The 9,795-nt window shown below is 37.8% G+C and overlaps 1 protein-coding gene across 1 annotated transcript; it reads left to right on the top strand.

The window, feature by feature from the left end:
• The first annotated feature begins 3,678 nt into the window (after positions 1-3,678).
• On the top strand, positions 3,679-8,630 carry LOC112182867 (protein NRT1/ PTR FAMILY 5.4). Its single transcript, XM_024321425.2, has 5 exons — positions 3,679-4,033; positions 4,126-4,343; positions 4,469-4,720; positions 5,877-6,151; positions 7,582-8,630. Exons 1-5 carry the CDS (start codon positions 3,928-3,930, stop codon positions 8,426-8,428), a joined length of 1,698 nt encoding a protein of 565 aa, XP_024177193.1. The 5' UTR covers positions 3,679-3,927; the 3' UTR covers positions 8,429-8,630.
• Positions 8,631-9,795: the final 1,165 nt, after the last annotated feature.

Genomic DNA, 9,795 nt, shown 5'->3' with positions numbered 1-9,795 from the left:
GTACCCATAACATCTATGCATCTGATTCCCTTAGATGTTTGTAAGGTAGTTTTGGTTGAGCTTCGTGATCTTTAGACATGTTTTTTATTTTATTTTATTTTTCAATTTATTATTTATTATTTACATAAATAAATAAGAGATTAGGCAATATTAGTTCCTTATAAGTGGACAATATGGGGACAAGTTCCACCCTCAAACCCAAATGTGAAGAGTCCACTACACCCCGGGTGTCCATCGCCCGTCCCCCTATTTAATATTTTAATTTTATTAAATGATAAGAAAAATAAAAAGTCCGACGAATAAAATACAAGGAAAAAAGAAAAAGAGAATAGGAGAACTAACAAAGCATCCCCGTCTCATGTACAAAACTAAAAGGAAACTTATACAAAAGCAAGAATAGGGTAACTTCATGGCCTAACTTGCAAGTAGTCCAATTAGGAGCAGCAATTATGTCTTCATGAAAGCATTTGATGGACAACAAGTAGAACCAAAACCAACTCCAACAACAACTTGGCCTTCTCAAATCCACATAGTACTCCAACATGCAATTAAAATTAGGTGCACCACCATAGCATCTAAATACTTCCTAACGCAAATTCATTGCAAAGCAGATAGAGAAATGTAGGTGCCCTGAGAAAAAGTCTAAAAGAAGTCTATCTCCCAAAAGCATTACCTTGTTATAGAAAAAACAAGTATCATGATAAGCTACAAACTTGTTAAAACCAAGGTTCTAAAAAACGCTAGGCGCTAGTCGGGCGGTGACCCGAGGACTAGCGCCTAGGGGCCTAGGCGGGAGCCTAGGCGGGGACTAGGCGGTTTCAATTTATTTAATTATTTTAATTATTTTCATGACATATAATTAATAAATACTTATTTTCCTTTTATATTAAGTCCCAAAATATAACAATAATATATTTCTTTTCTATTGGAAACTAACATTTTCTCCGCTCTCCACGTATTGCTAGTTTGTTACTTATCCATTATCAATCAGATCTCTATTGTACTGTAGCTACTTGATTTCACCGAGAAAATCAATAGGTTTGACCGAAGAAATTAATGCCACCGCACCTGCACGCAGCACAAAAACCACTACTGCTACCGTTCTTTTCTTCTTTATTTATATCATTCACTTTGCCTCTCTCTCTCTCTCTCTCTCTCTCTCTCACCGCCATTTCGAGATACTGAATTGTTGATATTCTGAGAGAGTGACGAAGAAAAATCCAGCGCCTAACATTGGGAGAGATCAGAGGTCAGGCGAAGAAAAATCCAGAAGCAAAATAGTTTGCTTCAGATCTTTGTCGAGGTCAGCCTCCGCCTAGAAAATCCAGCGCCCAGGACTAGCGCCTAGACCGTCTAGCCTCCGCCTAGAGCGCCTGAGCGGCCGCCGAGATGTCAAACGCCCAAACCAATTGCCTACCTTGAAATTGGATCGGTGACCCATCGCCTAGCGACTCGGTTCCGCCTAGGCGGCCGCCTAGACCGTTTTTTAGAACACTGGTTAAAACTATAATATTAGACAAAAACAAATGAGAAAATTTGCCAAATTAAGCTGCCCTATGATATGGGAAACCCATGGCATCCATATTATATAACAATAGGAGAAGCTCAAATGAAGGAGTAGCATACCAAACAAGAGATGTGGATATCAAACCCAAGCTCGTAATTTCATCAGCCATTGTGTTACCCTCACGAAGAATATGAGAGCAAAAGAAATGCATGGCACGGATACGTTCTAGGAAATTTAACTATAGGATTCGCAATGGCCATGGTGGAATAAAAGAAGAGGAAGAGAGACATGCCAGAATGCTAGTTGAGTCACTTTCAAGCCAAATATAATGCGACCTAAATTGGTAAGCAAAACCCCAATAATGACAGCCATTAACTCAGAGAAGAAAGCACTTTGTTGATCTAGTCCTTTACAAAAACCTCCAATGAATTGCCTAGAAACAATCCTAAAAAACGCCACCATATGCAGCAGGACCTGGATTTCCTTTGGCAAGGCTATCGGTATTAAGTTTCAACCAAGGAAGAAGAGGGGGATGCCAAAAAACAAGTCGGAAAATTAGCCTAATTTTCGGCACTGGAGTTACACCTAGCCCCACAAGTAACTACTGTCCAAGACCCCAGTAGAGTGTCTAGGCATGTGTTGAGCGATAAAACGAATCCAAGCTTTAGTTGAAAGGAAAACTTTCATGAGTGAAGACTGTTTATTTTGAAAATGTAGCTTGTTTCACCAAATAGCCATAAGTTCAGATAGACCGCTAGCAATCCAAAGATTCATCAATTGTGAAGAGAATACTTTACTAGTAAATGAACCCCAAAAATCAGAGAGCGTACTTGAAGATGGGAGGGAGGGACCAAAACAGCAAGCAAGCCATTGCCAGATGTGTTGAGCAAAAGCACAGGTGACAAAGAGATGGGTTAGCGTTTCCTCATGACCAAAACTGCATAGCTGACAAACTGGAACCACGGTTTCCTCGCCTACGAAATGTTGAATTGCTTAAGTGATGGTTCTTTTGACAGCCTCATCGAGCGGATCGTTATGTGTAAGTTCGCTTATCAATGATATGAGTTGATATTTTCACTAAAAAAAATTAGTATTTATAAATTAATGTAAATAAGTTTGGGTTTTTTTTTTTTTTTTTTTTTTTAATTCATCATGATGCATTGGCTCTACCGACAAAAGTTCTATTGATTTTGTAGTGTTTGATGCTTGCAAGGAAATGCTACGAGTTATTGATGAATGACAAATACTCCGCACTAGAACGATGGAAATTAGTAAGATTCTCATGCATAATCCTTAATCATTTTTCTTTTATTATTTTATGTGCCGGTGGAGATGAGACGCACCCTCCCTGACTAAATGTTAACACCAATACACCAAAAAAAATGTTAACACCAATACACGATGAATAGAAATTCCAGGGTATACCGACACACCAAATTCCTTGGTGGAGCTTTTTAAAGTAACCATAATATATATGGTAGATTATCTAGCAGTCTATGATTCATTATTAGCTTTGACAAATCCATACACTTGCTTTTAATATAATGTTTCAATACCATATCTGAATATTATTATGAGATTGACTTCCCATAATTAATGACTATTTCTTTTACATGCTCAATAAAATCCTAGGCCTCAAGCTTAGAGCAATGATGCAAATATGGTGTCAACTCCAAGGCCCCTTTTACATATCAAGAACATCAGATACACTTGTTAATGTACTATACTTACCCCGCCAATGAACTCTTTCGGTCTGGTGAGTGGCAACACCATCACCATTTTCATTTTCATTTTGTTTTCCTTTTTAACAAACAAGCTAAGGCATAAAAAAACATTTCAAAGTAAAGTATGGTGAAAGATCAATTTTATGTTTTCACACAACCAATTTAAATTCCACATTCAAATAAGAACTTGTTCAACTAACTTTTCAAATTCAGACTCAATTATTGCACAACTTACAAAACATTTATGTGCCGTGTAAAATGACTCTTCTGACTTTTTATTTTTGTTTGTTTTATGAGACAGCTGAAACAAGTCAAATTGAGAGAATAGATAAGATATTTATTCAATCTGTGAATCAATAAGTCTCTCCCCCTTTCTTTTTAGGGTCAGAGTTTTGATCTTCTACTCTATACATTGGGTTATCCAACTTAAGAAGAAAGGTGAAACGTACCAATTGACTAGAGACACCGGTGGTACACTGGTACATGTACACAGGAGATCTGAGAACCAAATTAGTCTCCAATTCTCCATGAAGTCATCGCACTAGAGAATTTCAATGTGGCATCTATTATATAAAGGACACCCCTAAAACCCTCGTAACAATTCATCAAGACACCTACCCAAAGGCCACCGCAGTAACGGGTATTCCCGAAGGGTCTGGATCTGCTCCTCAATTTCATATATATATATATATATATATGACACTCGGAAACAACGAGCGTGAGTTACTTGTCAAGATGCTCTCCTCCGACCACCAAAAGACCCCCTCTCGTGGTGGCTGGAACGCCGCCATTTTCATCATCTGTATATCTCAGCCCCTTTAATTGCTTCTGTTTTTGTTAATGGCTATTTTGGTTTCATGAATTAATCAAAATTTTGTTGGTGAATTAATGCAGTCGTCGAGGTTGCAGAGAGGTTTGCTTACTATGGCCTGATAGGTAACCTCATCATGTACCTCACCAATGAGCTCCACCAGCCCACGGCTGCCGCCGCCAAGAACGTCAACTTGTGGATCGGCCTCTCCTCCCTCTTCCCCATCCTCGGGGCCATCGTCGCCGATTCTTACCTCGGCCGCTTCAAGACAATCATCTACTCCACCTGCATTTATTTCCTGGTAAGAAAAAAAACAATATTTCCTTCCTGTCGTTTTCTTTTTTATACCTCAGTTACGGAACGATTGCTTACTGTAACCAGTGGCTAACTGACCCTAATGTTAATGTTAATGCTAATGACTGGCAGGGAATGGTTATGCTGTGCTTGTCTGCTTCGGTGGTTCCTCGGCAGTATCGTGAAGGGGCCTACTTCGTGGGGCTTTACATTCTGGCGGTGGGAGAAGGCGGCCACAAGCCTTGCGTGCAGACCTTCGCCGCCGACCAGTTTGAGGAGGAGACTGATGAGGACAAGGAGGCTAAGAGCTCATTCTTCAACTGGTGGTATTTGGCTATAGTTGTCACCGCTACTGCTGCCACGCTTGGTATCATCTATATTCAGGTACTAATACTATTACCAATTTTTTGTTTTTTACTTTCTTCTTTTTTACTCTTTGACAACGAAGCGGTAATTTCGGCCTTTCAATTCGAGCATAGACCACCTGTGAATTTTGGGTGTCCTACGTCCTTTTTTGTCCAAATTGCATCAGTTTTTTTTTTTTTTTTAATTTGTTTCTCGCAAAAATAACTTCAGCTTCTTTTTCTTTTTTCTTCTTTTGGTGTCGGCTATGTCTCCCCCATTGGAAACTACAACACGTGGATGTGAGTTGGAAAATTCACCCCTTCAGCCATTAAGCTCCACTAGTTCAAATTAGTCTTCATAAAAAAAAAGGAAAAAAAAAAGAAGACAAATCCATGAATTTTTCCTTTGGATATGCCATGTGATTTAATTCGTGTATATTTAAACAAACTTTTAGTAGTTTTTTTGAAGAGGCCATATGACCTAGGCTTAGGACTGTCAATTCAGACACGACTCGAAACCTGCATAAAATAAAGCGGGTTGAACCCGCACGATTAAGAAGCGGGTCGGCCGTAGGTCAACCCGTCTTGACCCATTTAATAAATGAGTCAGTCATGGGTCAACCCGCTAACACGAAGTGAACCCGTATAATCCGAATATGCTATACTTCTTCTTGAAATTTTGGACGTTGAGAGTGTTTGATCATATGATTAGACAATTTGAAATATTTTGCTTAATAATTATATTCTTTGTATTGTAGAGTTTTTAGTGAATATAATCAATTTATGCATTTTTTTTAGTTAAATAGGTTGCATTGTTAATCCTTAAATGAGTCATTTTATTTAACATGATACGACCTATTTATTAAATGGGTTAAGCGGGTTGGAAATGGGTAACCCGTTTAATAAATATGTTGGGTTTGAGTTTAAATTTTTAATATAATTATTAAATGGGTTGAGTTTGGGATTGTCTTTTGCGACATGACAAATACATTGACCTTATACAAACCCAACTCGACACGATCCATTGACAGCCTTATCTAGGCTATCATTGACTAATTTTTGCCAACTCGTATTCGTCACCTATTTGAGCATATACAATGCCAAATGCATATGTCAAAAGAAAATGTAAATTCACTGACATTTATCTAAGCAATTAAAACTTTCTTTAACAAATAATTTCATCATAACTATTGCAGGATAATGTGAGCTGGGTGCTGAGCTATAGTGTCTTGGCAGTGGTAATAGCAGCAGGCCTCCTATTATTTGTACTCGGAATCCGAAGGTATCGGAACGACGATAATCTGTTGGGGAGCCCCTTCACGACGGTGGCACAAGTATTTGTGGCGGCAGCTTGGAAGTGCCGCGTAAAGACGGGTCGTCGGAATGATGTTGTCTACTACGGTGATGATGAGGGTGAGAGCAGTGGGGTTCACTCCAAGCACAAGACATTGGCTAATACTAAACAATTCAGGTACATGTCATTTCAGTTTCATTGGAACTTATAACATTTACTTTTCTGTCTCCGAATTCTTTGAGCAAGTTATTACGTATACATATATTGAAGCCCAATTGTCCCTTTGGCTAGTGGTTTGGGCATGAGAAGACGCACAAGGTCAAAACTAGCGTTGTAATCAAGTGCATGTGTGGATTGTGGGTGATGAGCAATATTGGGGGGCCATGCCTGTGTCACTTTGTGTGAAAGATAACGTTGCTAAGCTAGTTTACTTGTGAGGTCCTAACTACTTCTTCGCTAGTCATTTTCAATTAGGCAAATTAGCATCTTTAGATGAAGTTTGGTTTGCTACAATGAGGCTAGAGGGGCCAATGGCCAAAGAAATAAAAGGTGATGATTAATACACATAGCAACTAAGGAAGTTGACCTTGTCGAGAAGAAAATATATTGATGTTAGAAATGAATAAAATTATTAGCCGAAATTAGATTATATCCTTATTCGAAGTCACATAAATTAAGATTAAATTGACTTCTGCAGACAAATATTCTAATATCTAAATGTAATTGATAATTTGATATCTAAAATTCCACATATCTACTGGTGGTTTTGTTTATAAATGCAATTTTCATTTAGCATTACTCTCACATTTACTAGTGATGTGGTTCATGAATATGAATTATGTAATCTACTAGTGGTTCATATCTACTAGCGGGGTAGTTTATAATGCAACTCTAAAAAATTGATGTTAGAGTTGAATAAAATTATTAGCCAGAGGTAGATTATATCCTTATTCGAAGTCACATAAATTTAGAGAAAATTGACTTTTACAGATAAATATTCTTATATCTAAATGTAATTGATAATTTGATATCTAAAATTATTTCCACATATCTACTGTTGTTTGTACATGCAATTTTCATTTAGCATTAGTCTCACGTTTACTAGGGAGGTGGTTCAGGAATATGAATTATGTAACACTATTCCTGATAGTGGCTTTGTATTGCATGATGTTTTATAGCTACATACATCACTTTTAGAGATTGTACTTGGCTATAAGATAATGGAGGTGGTTCCACATCCATAAGATATTTGGTCGATACGTGTTCAGTGAATGTAGGTAATGGATATTGATTGTATACTTGATCCAAGCCTATTGTTACCTGGACGTGGGAATAGTGTCCAAAAGAATTATGCTAGGCGAAGAGATTCTCTCTAATTTATACTAAAAGAAGATAAATAAATAAATTTAAGTTGAATGACCTTAAGAGAATGAACTTTTATTTGGTTAATTGATTAGCTTTGTTCTTTATTCCTTTTTTTTTCCTTTATATAATTTTTGATATTATTTGGAGGAATGTTTATGTAATTTTTGAGACATGTCAACAATGTTTCTTGTATCGTTTTCTGTGGAAGAATGTTTAAAGCTTAATCATTTCAAAAACTTCAGATTTCTGGACAAGGCAATGATTATTGACGAACATGATGCGTCAAGCAAAATGAGGAATCCTTGGAGGTTGTGCTCTCTAAATCAAGTGGAAGAAGTGAAGCTTGTTGTCCGTCTAATTCCCATATGGTTGAGCTGCCTAATGTTTCACGCAGTTCAATCTCAACTCCACACCTACTTCATCAAACAAGGTTCCACGATGATCAGATCCATCGGACCCAACTTTCGGTTCCCCCCTGCATCACTTCAAGCCCTAGTTGGCATTGTGATCGTAACTACCGTTCCAATCTACGACCGGATTCTTGTCCCGACAGTAAGAAAGTTCACAGGACATCCCGCGGGCATAACAGTCCTCCAACGAATTGGTGTGGGCCTATTCTTGTCCATAATCAACATGGTTGTGGCAGCTCTAGTGGAAGCTAAAAGGGTTGGTGTTGCAAGAGAATATAACCTCATGGATAACCCAAAAGCAATGGTACCAATCAGTGTCTGGTGGTTACTCCCACAATACTTTATCACTGGTTTGTCTGATGCATTCACCGTTATAGGACTCCAAGAGTTGTTCTATGATCAAATGCCAGATGCAATGAGAAGCTTGGGAGCTGCAGCATACATTAGTATTCTTGGAGTTGGAAGCTTTCTTAGCAGTTTCATCATATCCTTGGTGGAAACTATTACCAGAAACTCTGGTGAGCCGTGGTTAGGTAACAATCTCAACCGCGCACACCTTGATGACTTCTACTGGGTGCTTGCAGGACTAAGCGCTCTATTTTTCGGTGTCTATGTGTGGGTTGCAAAGCGATTTGTTTACAAGAAAGTTGTAGGGGAAGCATCAAGCGGGGAGGTGTGAAACTATAAGATCTGATGGTTAGTGAAACAGAACTTACGCAAACTTATGGTGGTGTGGTGATAAGTACTCGTACAAGCAGTGAGACTTCCTTCCTAAATAGTTTGAGTGCACACCGAACTATTAGATCTTGTCTGCTCTATAACAAACATTATCAGATTATAATTAAGTTTTACAGTGTGTCTAATCTAGTGCACTATTTATATTTCTATTGTATGCAAGTACGAAACAGGCACATAACTAGAGGGGGCTGGCATGGGTTAAGCTGCAGCCCACCTCATTTTTGTGAAAAAAGTATTTTAATTACAAGTTTTATATAGGGTGTAGCCTCTATAAGGTCAAAAATCCCCTCCCATGGGCCCATCCTCTTATTTTAGCCTTTATCCCCATTTCTCAGTTTTAATTTTTATCTAACTTAGTCATCAATTAAGAAAATAGCTCTAAATTAAAGAACTTTGAATTGGTTTAAATTTTAGTAACAATTTTCACATAAAATTAACTTCAATTTGCAGCCCACCCGGTTTTTCAATTCTAGTTTTGTCTGTGGTATGAAAGTTTTCATATAATAGCTAGATATTGCACTACTTGTAAGGTTATAACCATTCATGCCGCCATTTTTTCCCCCTCAAAAATCTTTCATTTTACCTTTAATATAGATTTTGCATTGCACATTTTGGGGGGGGGGGGGGGGTGAACATGAAATTTTAGGCCGGATGCTAGTTTAAGCCTAGAGGGTAAAATGAATAGTAGAAAATTATCATTTAATTTTAAATTTTTTGATAAATTGTTCATTAGAAATGAAATTATTGAATACCTAGCTAACGGTCAGAAAAATCGTTTAGTTCTTCACCACCAACCTTTCTTTCATGAAAAAAGAATCACATTGATACTTGAATCATTGCAAACATTCTCATTCTTCGAAGAATTCATAGGAATCACAGGATCAGAGAACCTTAATAATTAATAAGCCTTGAAACTGTTCATCTTTTAAGAATTGTGTCTCGGTGCCGCAGCCTAGAAGTAAGGCTGCACCGCGCTATTTGGTCAGTGAGGGTGTCAAGCATGCATGGGCCTATTCGTTGGCTTGCTGTTTTTGGGGTTGGGATGGGGTTTTTGGGCCTCAAAAGGAGTGGGTCAGCCTTCTAGGACTAGATTTTATTTAAGTTTGTTATTTGCTTTGTCTATTCACTATGCCTTAGTGTTATCATATTGTGTAGGCTTACTTTTAAGTGAGCATGAAATTTGTTAAATGAGTAGTACGAGTCTATATGCCATTTTTTTCTTATCTGTCCATGAGTGGTAGATGAAATGTATGTAATGTGCTATTATGGCTTGAGTTAATACAATTAGTCAATTTGATATGAATTTAT

Source organism: Rosa chinensis, chromosome 1 (assembly GCF_002994745.2).
Source record: "Rosa chinensis cultivar Old Blush chromosome 1, RchiOBHm-V2, whole genome shotgun sequence".
Lineage (NCBI taxonomy): Eukaryota > Viridiplantae > Streptophyta > Magnoliopsida > Rosales > Rosaceae > Rosa > Rosa chinensis.
This window is presented reverse-complemented; position numbering and strand designations above follow the sequence as displayed.

Bases quoted from the DNA above. Each gene is read 5' to 3' on its own strand.
- LOC112182867 (XM_024321425.2), top strand. From the start codon at position 3,928: ATGACACTCGGAAACAACGAGCGTGAGTTACTTGTCAAGATGCTCTCC. The intron at 4,034-4,125 runs GTATATCTCAGC...GAATTAATGCAG, and splicing joins CGCCGCCATTTTCATCATCT to TCGTCGAGGTTGCAGAGAGG. The intron at 4,721-5,876 runs GTACTAATACTA...TAACTATTGCAG, and splicing joins TTGGTATCATCTATATTCAG to GATAATGTGAGCTGGGTGCT.